Here is a 17,836-nt window from a genome sequence, read left to right as displayed (position 1 = left end):
CCCCCCCCTCTCTCTCTCTCTCTCTCTCTCCTTCTCTCTTTCTCTCGCCACTATCCGCCATCATCAGCATTCGATCGGAAACAAATGCACCGATATAACGTGCGATCTCGTCGACGAGAGTCCTCGCTTCTTCGCGAACTCGGAACCGCGACGAGGAGAATAATAGCGCGCGCGCGGTAGTAGAGCCTGCTAACGGTCGCCCTGGTTGGACTTGTTCGGTTGGCCGTTGTTTGAGAGGTGCTTCCAGAGGCCGGTGATCAACGGCACGTCCCTGAAGCTGTCGGCCGCCGGCTATCCCTGCTACGAGCACATCAGGTCAACCGACCTGGACTCGCCCCAGGCATTCTGCACCTTGAAACCGGTGCTCGGTCGGGGCACCACGTGGTGAGCCGGCGTGGACGCGCTGGTATGCCTCAGCGTGGTCATGGGGATGCTGTTGGCCGTGTTCTTCTTCTGGTTCTTCTTCACGTCCGAGTCCTCCTCGAAGCACACCTGCAAACGCGTTTTTCGGCTGAGCGAGGGGACGAGACGTTCCTCTCGGTGCTTTTCAGCGAACGAACGAAGCAAAATGAGATTATGCAGCATGGAAAGTGAGATTATGCAGCGTGGGAGAGACAGACACTCTACATGTGAAGAAAACATATCAGCAGAAAAAGCTCTATATTTACAGGATGTTCGATCATTTTTTGGAGATCCGTGATACGTAAGTAGAATGGGTAAAATTGAACAGAAGTCACGTATCGTTTTGCAAAATTCGCAATAGTTGATAGTAAATAGTTAATGAGGAATTAATTATTCTGTATGAGCTAATGGGTGCACAGGAAGCGGTAGGCCGGATTCTGTATAAAGAAAAATGGCTTATTTCGGAAGATTTCCTAACAACAATGGGCATCAACTGACTTCTAGAGGCGGAGTAACGCAGCGAGCGGCAAGTGACACAGGATCGCACGTCGAAAAGAAATATCCATCTCGCTATCAGTTGATATCCATCGTCGTATATATATATATATATATATTAATTATTTAAAATGGCCACGTATAGGGGCTTCTTTAATTAATAACTCGAAAATTTGCGTGTTGTTTGCAAAATCGTACAGGACTTTTTTGTTCACATTATCTTAAACTACAAGTATATGATGGACGTCCCACATGATGACAGACACCTTATATATATATATAGTTATACGAAAAAAATTCAGTTCCTACAACTGAATAAGGACCAGAAAAAAATTCGACGATAGGAAATGAAAATTCGGTGGCAAGAAATGATATTTCTGTTACGACCGATCGTGAGAGTATTTGTATCAACGAGCTGCATTAAAATTCAGTTGAGACAACTGCGAGCAATTGACTGAGTAGAAACTTCCTACGTAAATCTTTTCTTTCTGTTTCCACAACTGAGTTGCCGTCTGGTTCCCAGACAACGGAAAATGCAGTTACACTAATGGAATTATTTTTCCCGCGTAGCTAAGGTGTAACCGTGGCGGCTAAGATGTTCCTTTGAAAAATCATCCGTCTCTTATTTCGGCGATAATAAAGTCAAATCTATTTCCTTAGCTAAAGGGAGCTCTATTTCAGAAATACGATCAGCTAATGAAACGAATATAAATGTATTGTTATTAATTAAATTCGTCGCTCATATAACCCGATTATTATTTAACTAAATGAGAGACGTTTTACTCTATTTATACGATAAGATACTTGGGAATGGCCACAGCTTGAATTGCGAATTCGCTAATGTGAGAAGAAATTCCAAGAAATCCGAAATGCAACCGATGATAGCGACGAGTCATTTTCTCGCGCGAGAGCGCGAGTTTCATCGCTTACCCATGAATTTCCCGCTGGCTTCGGCTCGTTCGACAGATCGATCAGCAGATTCTTCTGGCTGTCGTTGTGTCGTTGGCCGTTCTGCTTGTTCTGCTCGTTTACCTTGCCGGTGCTCTTGCCGGTCTCGCCGCCGGTGCACTTCTTCTCGTTGTTATCTGCGATCGAAAGCAGCGTGATTGGAGGGATGTTACGCGTCGTTTGCGGCGGATTGATTCGTTTCGCGCTAACTCGGCGCGGAAATTTCGCCCACCGATAGCGGTAAGAAACGCTCTTCTTTTCTCTCACTCCCGCGAGCCTTAATGGAGCGCGCGCGTTCGCGGTGTGTGTACCATCCCCATATTAACGCACAATTTCCTGGCTCGCTCGCCGGCTAGAAAGCACCCCACAATATCCGCACTCTCGGTGGGTTAAGTGCAGAGCGCATATAGGCATTGCACTTCACGACCACCACCGGCCTCTCTTTGCGCAGGCGCGCGCGCGCTCCCGAATGCTCGATATATTAGAGCTCGACGATTTTCCGCGCAGTCGAGAGAGAAAGAGAGAGAGGGGAAGAGAGCTCGATTTACCGCCAAGTTGCACCGACTTACACCGCTCGTGATTCACAATAGTATATGGTAAGGCCTTTAACCTTTTGTACTCTAAGCAATAAAGTGTAACGTAATTTCCGACAAAAGGCGCCTTCCGCGTTGCCGAAAGTCGCAATAACGCTAAAATCTTGGAAATTGTAACGTCTGGTAGCACTGAAAACGCTCTTCGCTAGAAATTACGTTACAATTTAGCCGCTCAGAGTAAAAGGCTATAGGTTCGTTACACCTATTGTAAATTCGGCCTTAGGGTGACTTTCACCAAAGTCCAATTAAGCCGGTCGACGATTTAAAATTGCCGTCAGTCAAGCGTTACCTGTTCTATCCTGCTAGCACGGAGAGAAATTACAAACTCTCGATATTATTGAGCGATAAGTTACCGAGTTGGAAATTGGCGCTGGCATTTCTCATTATTATTCATCGATTAATTTAATTGGACTTTGGTGAAAGTCACTTTCCTCATGAGCACCTCTAATCGCGCGTCAATCCCGCACACTGAGAAAAAATAGTGGTAGGATCAACGAAACTCCGTTTAAACGAACCAAATTTGTCAAGCACAACGTTTAGTCTATTGAACAAATTATACAGTTGCTGTAACGAGTTATCAACCGATTCAACGATCGGTCAGCGACCTAAGCAGTTACATAAACGCGTGATCTTGTCGATCCGACCGATTTTTTTCTGAGTGTACACTTACGAGTAGGAAGGGGGATGGAAAAAGTTGGAATTATCATTCGCGATAACAGATTGAAATCGCCATGGAGAATTCGTAATTCTGAGACACAAAAATAGCAGCAAGCCCTCACCGATCCTGTCGCCCGTCAGCGGTGGACTCTTGTCCTGCGTGTGATGGATCCTGGGATCGGACTGTGACAACTGCCAAGCTTGGTAAGCCGTGTTAAAGGCCTGCGCCACGGTCAGTGTCACGGTCTGCGCCATTTTTCTCTTCGGGCAGAGAAACGCGTGACACTCCATCGTCTCGTTCAGATTCGTCGCGATGAACGCGAACACGTGGTCGTGCGTCGCATCCGCCGAGCAGTAGGAGATCCTGTAAGAAACGGGGACGAGAAACACGGAAGTTATCATTAAGTCAACGTCGATGATTATTTTACACCCTAAGACCCGTATTAATAGTCGTTAGTTGGAACTTGTCGCAAGTGATATATTCAGATTTGAGATTAGAGTTAGATGTGAAGTTTTTAGCGGAATCGTGATTGCAAATCTAATCACGTGCTAAATCACGCGTATCATATGATTCAAATAAATAAACTTATAGATCGAACTTCAAATTCAGATCTGCGTATCTCACGTGAGACAAATCTCGACTAACGATTCATACAAATTTAAGTTCTATGGGGTTTCAATCGAAATAAATGAAAAGTGGGAATATTTTCATTCGAAGCGATAGTGAGAAAACCGCCATTCGAAATCACTGGAGTGAATGTTTCACTCGAATTTAGGATGGATTTCGACGTATAAGCGAATGTTTGTATCGATTAGTGAATCCTGTAACGGTAGAGCACACGCATAAGATTCACTTTTCAATTTCGAGTGAAAATATTCACTTGACGATTCAGAGTAGAAAATTCACTTTATGTGAGCGAAAAGTCACTAAAATTTTAATGACTCGGTGGTTGCTCTATTTTTCGAATGAGATTTCGCTCCAAGAAATTTAAAGAATAAAACTCTGTTGGGTTTTGAATGGAGCGAATTGATTAATAAACTTGCAAGAGCCGACGAGGGTTGATCATACAACGATTTTTTTATCAACGCTTCATCGAGAGAAGAGAGGAAGTCATTACATTGCTATCCAATTCAGTGAATGTCCCTGGTTCCTATTTGTTCCTGATCCTCTTCAATATTGATATTAATGTTATTCCTCCCTTCCCTTTCAAATATTAATCAGCGAATTATATAATTTTGCGAAATATGTTGACTTAATCGGACAATCGCGACTAAAAATATAATATTACACATGCAAGATGAAACGATAACCATTATCAACTGGAATATTTTCGAAAACTAAACAAATTTTATTAACGGCTAGCTGAAAAGATGATGAAGAATACAATTACGGAAAGTACCCGGAACGATGACCGCTGATATATCAACGCAATTTCTATTAGATACACTTTTCGTCTACTCTCATATTTCGGAGATATTCAAGGCGGTAATCATTTCCTCTCACTCTGTGCAAAATGATTACAAGTGACAAACTCAGATCCGATTCGAAATCCAAATCTCCGAGTATCCCTCGCGAGATGCTTTCGGGCGAAGTCTATGAACACGGAGCTGACGTTGTTAAAACGTATACTAACGTTATTAAAACGGAACTATCAAGAGAGAATTACAAATTCCTTCTCATTCTTTTTTTTCTATTAAAAAAAAGTGGTTCGCGTTAGTGCCAGCAACGCCGGCCCTTAGGCTTCTGCGCGCGCGGCCGATGCAACTAATGCAAATCCGCGCTCACCGCTCGCGGCGGCAGCGGTCTCTTCCGTTTATGTCGCTCAGTATTCGTGTATAGCAGTCGAAAGTTTGCCGGAGGGCACTTAGACGGTTCCTAAGGGGGAGCCGAGGTAATATGCAAAGGGCGGCAGCGTCGTCGCGCTGTGCACCGAGGATGCACCGCGGGCGCTTATAAAAGGGCGGAAGCATTGACGTAACCGGCATTTAAAGAACCCTCGCGCAGTCGGAAGTAACTTCAAAGTCCCGTTATCCTTTATTTCAGACGACGGGCTTGACGTCGGCCTCAGCGAGGTTTCTTTAACAAGCTCTCCCTCTCTCTTTCTCTCTCTAACAGCGTCATAAAATAATTAATAACTTCGTATAAGAGTTCGTTTTTGGCGAAAAATCTATCTTCCTTTATCTTCTCTTCTCTTTCCCTATTCTAATTAATTTCCTCTCCCTCTTCTATTCTCTCTCTCTCTCTCTCTCTCTCACTTCCTTTTTAAATCGCGATGGCCACGGCGTCGGCCAAAAGTCGATAACACCGGCAGCCACGAAATAATACTCTTTAACGCTTAATCCGACACGCAGCTTAATCTCATTCAGCGGCGCGTCTTCGCGCGGCGGTTAATTAACTCGCCGTTAATGACGCTGGGTACGGAGGTACGCGGTGGCGCGCGCGATTACGGGAATTTATAACCGACACGTCTACCACCACCCTCGGCCCCGTCGCCCTTTTTTGCGCCGCCCGTGAAATTTCTCGTTCGCCACTTCAGCGCGTGCATTATGCACGGCGGAACAAAGCCCGGCGGGTTCGCTGCGCGTAACAATGGAAACCACCGCCGCCGCCCTCGTTGGAATTTCGCGTCCGGGCTAAACGGAGTCCGTCCGCGAGATCATTACCGTGAGGGAGGAGAGCGAGGGAAAAGTACGTCTCGTTGGGTCGCCAGGCGGAAATTCGGCGCGACTCTGTCGGAACGTCCCTCGGCGGCTTACGGTCGATGAAAATCGCGTTTCTCCACGTGCCGATAATTCATTTCTCACGCGATAAGGAGCGGCTGGAAATACGCGATTATGCGTTTCGCGTAATGTTCCGTTAACGGGATCGAAAGTATCGCGCATTCTCGAAATCGAACATCGACCCTACGACCAGAGGGAAACAGAGAGGACGCGTGCACGCGCGCGTGTGTGTATGCGTGGGAGATTACATTCTGCAGTTTCCCGGTGGCGGATCGGAAATAGCCGCGCCGATAATTTCCCGCAACGCGAGCATCGAAATTGCGTCGCGTCGCCCGTTGCATTACCATCACTGTCATTACCTGGGATTTTCCATATACTCTCAGGTGCATGTACATCGGATACAATCGGTGCAAGTAACGCGCGGGATGCGCAGTATACCGATGCGACTCACGGGCGCGCACGTGTGCCAATTCCATCCAAGGACGATTAAAATTTCAGTCCACCGGGCCCGCGGGTGTTTCGCGAAAAAACGATTTCTCATCATATTGTGTTTCGCGCGCGCGAACCTCGTACTCTCGATATATTTTCCTCGCATCAGCGAGCGCGTCGCGTCCGTTTCTCGCGCGAACCGAAATCCAGGAGAGAGAGAGAGAGAGAGAAGAGATATTAGTGTGCAATGTGATTATTTCATATAGACCGCTCGAATCGCACCGAAAAAACTGAGTTTGCGGCAAGGCGAGATAAAGTGGGTTTCAATCTCGACGTTAAATTCTTCGGGGATGCAGACACGTGTGTACGTTTGGTCCCGTTTAATTTCTTTCGCTAAATTCAAATATTGTCGACGAAAATATAACAAACGTTACTGTGAATAAATAGTCATCGTAAAATACCTTAAGAAGAAGAGAAATTTCCTCACACGATTGACAGATGTCACGTAAAAATTAAATCATGTTTTCAGAGGTTAATGTTGAATTCATCCCTGAGGAAAGATCAAAGCGTGGAAAGGTCCACGGTGAAGATTCACAGGAAAATATTGCATACAAGCAAATGTAACTTTTTCAAAGTATCTCATAAGATTATATATCCGTGAATATATCACAAGTTCATCGTAAATATTATATTTATTTAAATTATATTCTGAATGAAACAAAAATCCGGTTGTTTATTTAAATTAACCGAATTCAATTTTTCTCTCTTTCTTTGATAAAGTTTTACAATATTCTTGAAATAAGAATAAATTCTCCTTTTGAGCGGGCGAGAATGAACTATCCTAAAATTTGTGACGACATGTTTTAAAACCATTAACAAGGAAATATTCTTTGTTAAAGATAAATATTACTTAAAAGAAGGGAAGTAAACTGAACAATCACTTTTCTTAACAATAGAATGATATTTTTCTGCGTGCTCCCAATATTGCAGAAAATCTATTCGCAAATATGCAGAACACAATGGACACATTTGCGGAGGGATACTCGTTAGATGTTTTCGTCATTAGATATCTTAATCAATGTCAAGCAACACCGAACCGTTAGTCCCGTTTGGTCTACTAATCCCCTATACTCGATTATCGGTCCAAGGCTCCTACCTGTATATCGACACCTGAAGCTGATCCTCCTCGGTAGCCAGGTCCGTCATTCTAATCCCTCTCAAACTCACAGCCAGGGAAACCCTTTGAAGCTTTTTTCCGCTTGCCTTTGCCTGTAACAAACGACGAAAGGGACGAGATAAAACGTGATGATACGCCAGAGCTACCACTCATTAGCGGACCCGCAAAAGTAACTTTGTTCTGTCGATTCCTCTGTGCAACCTTAACGCAGCGAATGGTGCGTTACAGAAAAGAGAGAATGTATTTGAAAGAGAGAAATATTGCATGCGGAAATAGAACGTAGGCAGCGGGAGGGAAGGAAATAAAAACGAATAAAAAGAATAGATAAAAGGAATAAATAAGAAAGGTAAACAATAATAATAATAATAATAATTTTATTGAAAGATTTAAGTATTAGTATACAATAATAAACTACGTTATATCGAAATATTAACCAAAAAGCGATGCATCAGTGCCGATACTGCTTCTATTGCATTATTTTTGTACTAAAAGTATTTTATAGATTAAATTTTTCTATATAGATGGAATATACCTACTTTCAGCAGAACGTAAAGCATAAAGGGAAGAACAAATATTAGACGGAAGAAAGTTAGGTGGATAATATTTAACTGCAGTGTAAAAGAAAGATGCTTGAAATTCGATTAAACGATGATGAGCAAATGCCAATTGATATTGCGTACGAATCTCGCACAAATCGTCAGCATGAAAATCATAATTAAACCTAATAATGTATACACTGAGAAAAAGAAATGACTGGATCGATAAAATGGCCAGTCATCCTCATTCAAGGAAATATTGTGTTCATTGAGTAAATTACACGTTGTTTTGATAATATGTTGTGTTGACATAGTTGCCGGTCAAATCACAATTATCGAATTAATTATAATTACATGGAATGAGACAATAATTATTATCACCTTGAATATCTTCGAAAAATAAAAATATCTTATTAACGATTAGATAGATGGAGAGGAAAAAATTTACGTTCATAGAAAGTGTTTGAAGTAATGACCATCCATGTAATTTTTGATATCTATGTAACTTTTGTCAGATAAATTATTTTCCTATACTCTTATATTTCGAAGATATCCGGGGTGATAATGACAGACATGGGAGAGATTTAGCTGTCAAAAATAGTGAGAAAAATGAGTTTCATTCTTGAAAAAGTAAGAAAAAAGTGGAATATTCCCAAATAAACGAAGAGACGTGAGAAAAACAAGTCGCTCCCATTCTTGTGATTATTATCTCATTCTGTATAAATCTGTTCAATCGACCATATGTACGCTCGAACGAATTTTTTTCGCCCGAGCAAAGTTTGGTAAATTACTCTTTAAAGTTGAACTTTTCTCCTTGATGTATACCATAAAAAAAAAGATAAAATAAAACAATAAATAAGGGAAAGAACGGCAGAGTAAGGAACTTTACGAATTTACGGAATGCAGAAGGAAAAACAGGACGAAACAGTTCACGAAATATTTTCTCGTCCATCGTTCGATCAATGAATTTCCCACTGCGGCACAACTGTCGTTCTCTCGCGGCATCGGTTCTCCGACGATCCACAGAAGGCAAACGGAACAACGCATCTCCCCAGCTACTCTGTATTCCGCAAAATCGCCCACGAGCGTGTCTCGGAACGGGAACGATTATTCGCTGGCGAATCATCCGACTGAACGGCGAATTCCTATCGATTTTTTTCTATCGCTGCGTCCGCAATCATTTCGCCGTTTGCACGAGCAGAAGGCGATGTTTACCGAGGGGTCTGTAATAGTTGGACGCGGTATTCGCGTAAGCGGCGGGGACTGAAATAGCATAGAACCGGGTAAACGGGGCGCGATATTACTACCTTTTTCGGAGATCAAATATCTCATCTGCTAAGCGATGAGCCCGTTGCGAGCGAGCGCGCGCGCGCTCCGCGGCAATGCAATTACGAGGCTTCACGCGGATTAAGCGGTCCATTTAACGATTTAACTCCGCGCATACTCGCACAGATATCCCGCCTTAATCGCGAACGTCGCGCGAAATTTCAGGACGCATCCTAATCCCGCGATTCTCCTGCGGATCCCTGCGAGCGGCTCCCCTTTTGTCGCGGATATGTAATCAGAGCGAAACAGAGAAGGAGGAAAAGAGAGAGAGAGAGAGAGAGAGAGAGAGAGAATCGGAGACGATACAGGTTCCTCTAATCCTTCCTCAAGAGAGCTCGATTAGGGGGATTCCTCGATAATATATTAATCGTGCACCAAAGCGATATTATTAATTTAACTTGAAGACAAGGCGGGCGAGGGTGTATTACGAGCGACATAAAATGTAATTCGCTTTAAATTGGAGCTTCCCTCATCCGGTATTCCTTCGAAAGAAGGAACATAAAAAGGCACATAAAGAATTAAGGATACAGCGGAAGTATTACAGGCGATGAGAATTTGTCTGCTCGTAAACAAAGAAAAAGATTTCTTTGGATTTAATCAAATTTCTTTAATTGAAGCAAATTTGTCTGTTGAAGTAGAGCAAACAAACGGATGTTTAATTTAACAAGTAGGATTGTTTGGTTCCTCAACAATAAATATCTTTAACACTAAATAACATAATTCTTTCGTATTTTTCTCCAATATTATAATATTTTTCACAAGCAATAAATTGTTTGAAAGGAGTAATACCATGTTAGAAAACTATTAAAGAACTTCTTTGTATCAGCGGGACAATATTTAATGTATAATGAGACAAATTTTTTGATTGAATTATTTCCTCTAAATAATATTATCGTTTCAAACAATATGGTTTATTCAGATGAAATAACATTTTCGTTTAAATGAGATTATGTTATAATTATATAATTAAAATTATATAACATTTGATATTAAATTTTAAGTTGTTTATATTAAACAAACCTAAGCTAAACAAACGTATATAATAAATCCAAAACAACTTTCTCTGTGTAAGAAAGAGAGAAAGCATATTTGATAAAAATCGCCGTTCGCCTCGAATTAATACCGCGACCGATACGTTGAAGACGAAAAATATTTGCTTCGCACGTGCGCACACACATACGCACATGCACGCGAGAAATTGATTCTTTGGAAATCCGAATTTTGTTCGATCAACATGATTAGAGTGATAAAACACGAGATGGCTAATTATACGCTCCTAAAGGCGAGCCCCGCATTAAATTTCATATTTACGATTTCATAACGATCAATTAACGCGACATTACTTTATAAAATTGTTCCACAAAGCAGTCGAGCTTTCAATTGAATTCCTCGCTCTCCTCTATCCTGCCCGCCTGCCCCTCGCTGCAAATAACAACAATTGCCGGGGTCCAGGCGAAATGAGAATTGATATTTGCTTCAGCTCGAGGAAAATCCCTGGAAATATAATCGTGACAAGTTCTCAACAGATTAACGAGTCCTCTCGAGGAAAGGACGAGCTTTACAGCGTTAATGAGATAATGTGGTATAAGACTCGTCCCTCCTCCCCTCTCTCTCCCTCTCTTCGTTTATTTTTTAATAACCACCTTTAATCCCTGAAAACATACGCGCAATAATCGCGCTTATTCAGCTTGCGCGTAAGCCAAGATTGTCGTGAGAAACCAAATGTCCGCACATTTTCCGCCGTTCGATCAATTATATGCTCGCTACCAACGTCCACCACACGTGTATGATGCAACAATCTGCCCACGAGAGACTAGCGTCATATATGTGCGGCAGCAAAAATGTTTTTATAATCGAAATAAAAAATTAATGGAAAAGCTCTGTAGATATTCAATCGTCAGAAATGATTAAAGAACCGGTAAAAGCTGATGCACGCATAATGCAATAAAATCAAAAATTTTATAAGCAACATCTATAATTCACGATATTGTTACATTAATTATAATAGAACTTTCTGGTCTTTTAATAATTTCTTTTGATTGAATATTTTCAGAGCTTATTTTTTAACTTTTTCTCTCATTTACATTTACATTAATGTAACAATACCTTGAATTATAGGTGTTGCTTAGAGATTTTGGATTTTATCGCACTAAAATGCTTTTATCGGCCCTTTAATAATTTCTTCTGATTAAAAATGTTTCTGTCCTGCTCACATGATCAAATTAAGCCTGTTTTAAACAATTACGTAAAAAAACATACGAAGTCTGTGGGGAAGAGTCCGTCGAATAAACCCTTGGTAACGAACGTGTCAAACATTCCAATCTGCGCGATGTCCTTCCCCTTGCGAGAGGACAGCAGACGCGAAATGAGATATTTCTTCTTCGCGAAAACGCTCGGGACCATGAGAAGAGGAACAGCTTGTATGCACTGGTCTGAATCGATCCTGACAAGTTACATAATATAATTTAGGACAGCCTGTGTACCATCCGTGTAGTAGCTTCTTGCTCGCAAACACCAAATAGCGCTATCAGCGGGAACTTGCGGGCATAAGTTACGCGGAGTTGCGCTTATGGTTGCGACACGGTGGCAAGGCGATGCTATTAGACACGCGAATAACATTATCTCCAACTTCGCGGCAAAAACGTCTCAATTAACGGCCTGAGACAACGAACATCGGCGTGTGTAATAAGCCCGGAGTTACGTCGGGATGGGTTAATCAACGCGTTCGAGAGAAGTCGAAGTCGAATAAAAGGGACCGTTGTGCGCGAGTGACGCGATCAATTATTCCGACGGGAGATTGGATTTATTGTTTCCAGTCTCGAGCGAGCGAGCAAGTGAAAGAGAGAAAGAAAAAGAGAGAGAAATAGAGAGAAAGAGAAGGTTCCATGGGATGACAGAACTTGTCCCTTTGATTCGCGGATTTTAGAAGCGAACAACGCGCCGCTTCGCGAAGGAATTAACAATAATGGATGCAATTATGCCAGGTACAAAAGACGGAGATGGGGGTCAATTGGGGGAGGGAGGAGGGGGGAAGAGCAGGGACAATTAGCGGGAAAGACGAGGCGCGGTTCGCTTTGATCGGGAAGTTTCCGCGGGATACGATTGCGAACTGTCGGCAAACTTTTGAATCGATCCGAATCGAGACGGGTTCGCCGCGTCGTCTGCTCGTGAAAATTCGCGGTCGGTTTGTCCGCGTCGCGGACGGTGTGGCTAAATAACTCGCGGGCGAAAGCATTACATGGCACTAAACACACACGGCCCTCGCGCACGCTAAAATTATCGAGCTCACCGAGCACAGTAAATAACAATTTTCTGCGTGTGTTGAAATTGGTCCTTGCGAAAATTTTTGTATTAACTTTTTAACATACTCGTGTGTCGATTTAACATATCGTGTTTTGTGCTTTCTCAATGTTTTGTGTCGAGTTGATATTCAACATGAATATGTGTTAAAATAACACTTCCAAGCGTTAAAATAACACATTCTACACTTCAATATCGATTAATGTATTATGGATATTAATTTCATGCTCATTTTTTTTACACAATATTTGTGTTACTTTTCAAGTACCTTGTGTGAAATTGACAGAAAAAGTGGTGTGGACCGTATGAGACATGTGAGAAATCTATTAAATTAAATATAACATTTTTTCCTATGAGCGAGGCGTCATCGGCGGCCATGTTTCTGCGTTTTCCATTGTCTCGACTCAACGACTTGGCCCGTTTTATTTCTCCTTCGCACTCGCGGACGCGCCTCGCGTTCACGAGATTTCTACAAATGATCTTTTGTCACGGATATTTACATATCGCGGAAATTGCGGGTAATACGTTTTTTATCCCGGGATCATTATTTTGCAAATAACGTCGCACGCCAAAAGCGCGTATAATTCATGTTTTTACCGTGTAAAATTATAGATTTATCGCGAACGTCGTTAAATCAAATTTGCCGTGTCAACCATGGAAAATATCCTGGTGTATGTTTTTATCGCGCGAGAGCCGGGGAGCAAATCCCCCCTCTCGTTAATTACTATGCCGGAAATTGCCGAAATATGTGCATTACCGCTTTCTGCAATTCCGTGTAATTCCGCGATACCCCAGTCGTAATCGCTTCGAAATTGGAATTATATGAAGCGCGCGCGAACTTTCGTTATTAATTAATCATGCTACCTCCCTCAAATCACTGCGATCGCATAAATTCGCTACCTCGCGGAATTGCGTTATACACAATAAGGATCTCGCTTCGTTGTGAAACTAAATCGCGACTGATGAAAACTCGTTCGCAAATGAGATTGATTTCTCTCTTTCATTTGTTTTTTTGTTTTCTTCTTCTTTTTTTATCAATCATCATCCGTGAATTCATCAAAGAAATTATTTTTGTCGCCACTTTGTCTCTGACCTAGTCGGCATGATTTTCACAACAAAATTTAATATTTCAATATATATTTATTTATTTCTTCTCTCTCTCTCCCTCTTTCTTCCAATTCTTCCCACTTTCCCTCTTCTCTCATATACGAATTACCGATATTTAATTGGTCGTGCTTAAATCAGACGAAATTCCACGAACAATAAATCCGTCGAAAATATTTTTCGCCTACATAATTCTTCGACAATTAGCATCCGTACTAAACCGATAAAGCATACAAAATCGCGTATCCGACAATATTCTCGCGCATTGGAAAAACAAAATTCGTTAACGCATGCGATATTAGCGATATTTCTTGCACATAAAGTCGAATCGTAATTAACGGAACGGACGGAAGTTGGATCAAACAAGCGGACTCTAATTAATGCCGCTTTTTGCGCGAACCGTAGCTTTTCGTGCATCTTTTTTGTCGCTTTTACCCTCTTTTTCTTTTTTCTGTTTTTACTTCTTGTTCATTTTCGAACTCGCACATTAGACGTGATCGCAAATTGCACGATCCAACTTTTGTCGGGAACTTCCTTTTTATCGCCGACCGTAGAATCCGGCTGCCAGCGGCTTGTGAGCAACTCGACAATACAAAAGGAAGGGAAAATACAAGAACGAGAGGGAGAAAAAGAGGCGGAAGATAGCAATTATGCGAGAAAACACACAGAAAAGGTGTGTCGCGTAGCGAGCACTACGTCCGTCTGCCGCGACAGAGACGGAGCGGCGAATGGACTGGCGGCAAAGTAATCACGATTCATTTTCATTAGCTTTATTAACGGGCCCGCGGCTACGCGGAATTAGTCTCTTGCAATTTCAATTAAATTCTCTTCACGGCGGCCGCGTCGGAAAATGGTTAAAGTAAATTACGCGGTGCAATACAATTTCGTCGTAAATAATACAGCGGCAATCGCCCGACGAAGGAGAGAGAGAGAGGGGGGAGGGACAGGGCGAGCAAAATCCGCTTTCGACAAACGCCAGATTTGTTAATAATTGAAAATTCAACTGGCCGTGCGACGAGCGCGACGAGCAGCATGACGGCGGCAACGACGAGACGAATTTCAATGCGCAAATTATCGCATATGCTGTGTATTGTACGTGGCACATAACATAAAACGCGAAAAATGCCTCGGGAATTACATTTCAGGGGTATTGAGAGATAGAGAGGGGGCCGTGGAGGCAATCGGTCAGTAGCACGTGTCTAAAAACGGGTTTTCGCGTGCGTCTGCCGCATATTGGAAAATGTGCACGGTATTGTATATTTTATTTTGTTATTTGCACATTTAAACGCGCTTTGGACGCCGCTTTTAACGCTTCGCTACGGCCTCTGCGTAAAAATTTTTCGAAAACCGGGCAAATAAACTGTGACAAATTTTTTTCCATACGGCTGCGGAAACAGATTCGACGAATACAAAAGCGCGTTTCGTTTCGATCGAGAGAGCCGGCAGATGCTGGGGAGGGGCCCTTTCGAGAAGATGTCCTTTCGGAACACGTGGAGCTTAGGATAAACCACAGCGTGAAGGGTTGAAGGGTTCTCGAATACGCACCATGGTGATGACGGTCTTGATGGCTTCCGCGGTGGCCTCCTCGCTCGAGGGCGTCTCGACGAGGGTGCTGCCCAAATATTTGAGGGTGAACCTCGCTTCGGACGCGTCCTCGGATTCCTCCCCGTGCGTCGTGCCCGCCGAACCACCGCTGCCACCCTCCACGCACTCGCGGCTGTTCGCCAACGCCCATTCCTCGCATAATTCTGAAAGTTAACGTCGAGTGGCACATGAGAAGTGAGGCGAGATGAGCAACGCGATTCTCACACGGGAATCGATTAAGAGCTCAGCTTACTTTAGACTTCGGCTTCGGCCGTAGTCATCGTTAACGTTCGCGCTCAGACGCGCGAATTATAATCATTTAATCGAGCGAGATAATATCGAGGGAAATATTCAAGATGTGCGATTAATAAAGGACAAGATCGGTTGAAAAGTTCTCGGCTTTGCTCGGTTTTACGCTGTAATACACGTAACGTAAACTATGTATTTTCAGTACTGGCAGTGAATATACGAACAGAGCCTTATTGTACGCGTTTGCAACTAAAAGGAGTCGAAAGTCGATACCAAAATATTTGATTTCATATTTTGCATGCATTAATGGCTGCGTTCAGCGGAACAGAACGATCAGTGAGCGGTCAGTTGATTATTGCCGTTAGATTCCTAAATTTAAACCAATTACGTGGACAAATTACTCAACCGCTGTGCAACCGTTGTGTTTTCTGAACGCAAGCCGCTCTTTCTAGCGATCCGATTAGATTTCTTATCAGTACGACACGGCAACTGAGGTCCTGCGTTTGATTCTCATTGGTCCACACTTTTTCCTGACCGATCGGATGAAGAGTTGACTCGAGGGAATTGCACATCGCAGGATTCAAGCGTTTAATCCGCGTTTCTTAATTAATCTAGCTATTTATTCTGATTATTATTTGTCCCGCTTGTTTCTTCCTCGATTATCATCGAACTATCGTGAAATGAAGGTTTTAATTATTATCATAATATTACTAAACTTTTTCACGCGCAACACTCTGTTTTCCAAGCCCTTTCCAAGTGTAGCTTTTTCAAGCGCACTTCGTCTCAATTAATATGTTTATCTCGGTAAATTTACGAGCGGCTTAATGCGAGGAAAGTTGTGGGCGTAAAGGGGGGGCGAAAATTCGGGAGCCGCTGTATGCCGCGCAAACACACGTACACGAGCTCGGGGTATCGGCGGAGATGGAATGCCGGGCTGTTACGGGCGGAAAGGGGGATAACCGATGTAACATTAGTCCAGGTCCGTGCAACCACATGAGCCAGCCTCGTTGTCTGTCTACTTCGTGACGGGAATAGCCGCACGTGTGTGGCAATAATGGATGTCCGAATTTATACGCGTATTTGGTCAAACCGCGGGGACACGCGAGGGAGAGGGGATAGTTTCTCCTTGCCGAAAAACAAGACGGAAAAAATACATTCAGAGAGACGTAGGGAAATTTTCGCTTCCGACGGCCACGAGAGATCTGCTTTTATTTTATTATTTTACTATGCCGGGTATCAGTTTTTATTTTCTCTTTCCTCTTTCTCATGCCAGAAAATTGCAATTTTTCAAACGAGCGCGCGGCTTTCGCAAACACTCCGGTTAAATGAATTCTCCCCAGCGACGGAAGTAATTGCGCACTGGTCATTCCCGCGATCTCTGTCAAACTCCCTTCGACCTCAACAAAGAGAACTGATAAAGAGAGAGAGAGAGAGAGGTTCATGCGCGTTGACGCGCCGTTTAACATACCTGTGGTGTAATCGCCGTAACTTTGTCTACAACAAAGTAATTGAATCTGAACCGAAGTGAAGAACCGGAAAACTTTCGCAACGTTCTTTTGTTGGCGCGATTCGTCTTCATCGCGATCTTTCTGTGCGAAGAGGCGCTATCGATGGCGGTTCGTGTTATCGTGCGGAGACCGCGCACGGAAGTTCGTTATTGTCGAGCGCGAAACTTTATTGCAGGACAATTTTGTAAAGGCGGCGGGAACTCGTTACTACTTGTGACGTGCCGGGGTGCGTTGTGACGTCTGCTTCGAAGAGAGAAAATCGAGTCTCTCGTCCTCTCTTTCATTCTCTCTCTTTCTCTCGCTCTCGCTCAACAGCGGCATCGGAGGCTCCCATGAGCGTTTCTGCGCGCGGATGTGTTCCTTTAAGGAAGTTAGTAGCGGTTCGCTACCAGCGATGTGTCAAAAAGTTTCCGTGCCGCGGCACGACAATACGCGCAGCCGACTTTTTCGCTCCGATCCTTCGCCGGTCTCTCTTCGCAAATCGAGCAGAGAAATAAAAGTCTCGGATACAAATCGAGCAGTCCGATAAAAAAGGAATTATCGATCGTGTCGCCGATGTCGCCTGTCTTCGGCGCGCTCCCGGCCCCTTTTCTCCCGATTTCTCGGCGAACTTATGGAAGGCGTTCCCCTTATATTTGCGTGTAACTTTTCTAACGATTGCCTAGGCCCTGAGATTAGCTTAGATTTTTCAACGAGTATCGCAACGGTTGTGAAATGTAATTTTTGCTGAAATGAAGCACGCTCGAAGAAGAACTTACAAAAAAACTTACAAAAGAAGTTGAAAAACAGGATCTCGCTTGCGTAAGA

General features: G+C 43.1%; 1 protein-coding gene across 2 annotated transcripts in view; it reads right to left on the bottom strand.

The window, feature by feature from the left end:
• Positions 1–6: 6 nt before the first annotated feature.
• LOC106749636 (low density lipoprotein receptor adapter protein 1-like) overlaps positions 7–17,836 on the bottom strand; it is a 68,381-nt gene continuing 50,551 nt past the window's right edge. For both annotated transcript variants that reach the window (XM_014629295.1, XM_014629294.1), the window contains exons 2-6: positions 15,234–15,436; positions 7,402–7,514; positions 3,218–3,459; positions 1,828–1,982; positions 7–492 (exon numbers count right to left, since the gene is read on the bottom strand). In XM_014629295.1, the coding sequence (XP_014484781.1) occupies positions 301–492; positions 1,828–1,982; positions 3,218–3,459; positions 7,402–7,514; positions 15,234–15,436 (905 nt within the window). In that variant the 3' untranslated portion in view covers positions 7–300. The remainder of the gene's footprint in view (positions 493–1,827; positions 1,983–3,217; positions 3,460–7,401; positions 7,515–15,233; positions 15,437–17,836) is intronic.

Source organism: Dinoponera quadriceps, unplaced genomic scaffold, assembly GCF_001313825.1.
Source record: "Dinoponera quadriceps isolate SergipeBrazil2010 unplaced genomic scaffold, ASM131382v1 scaffold4133, whole genome shotgun sequence".
NCBI classification, from domain to species: Eukaryota; Metazoa; Arthropoda; class Insecta; order Hymenoptera; family Formicidae; genus Dinoponera; species Dinoponera quadriceps.
This window is presented reverse-complemented; position numbering and strand designations above follow the sequence as displayed.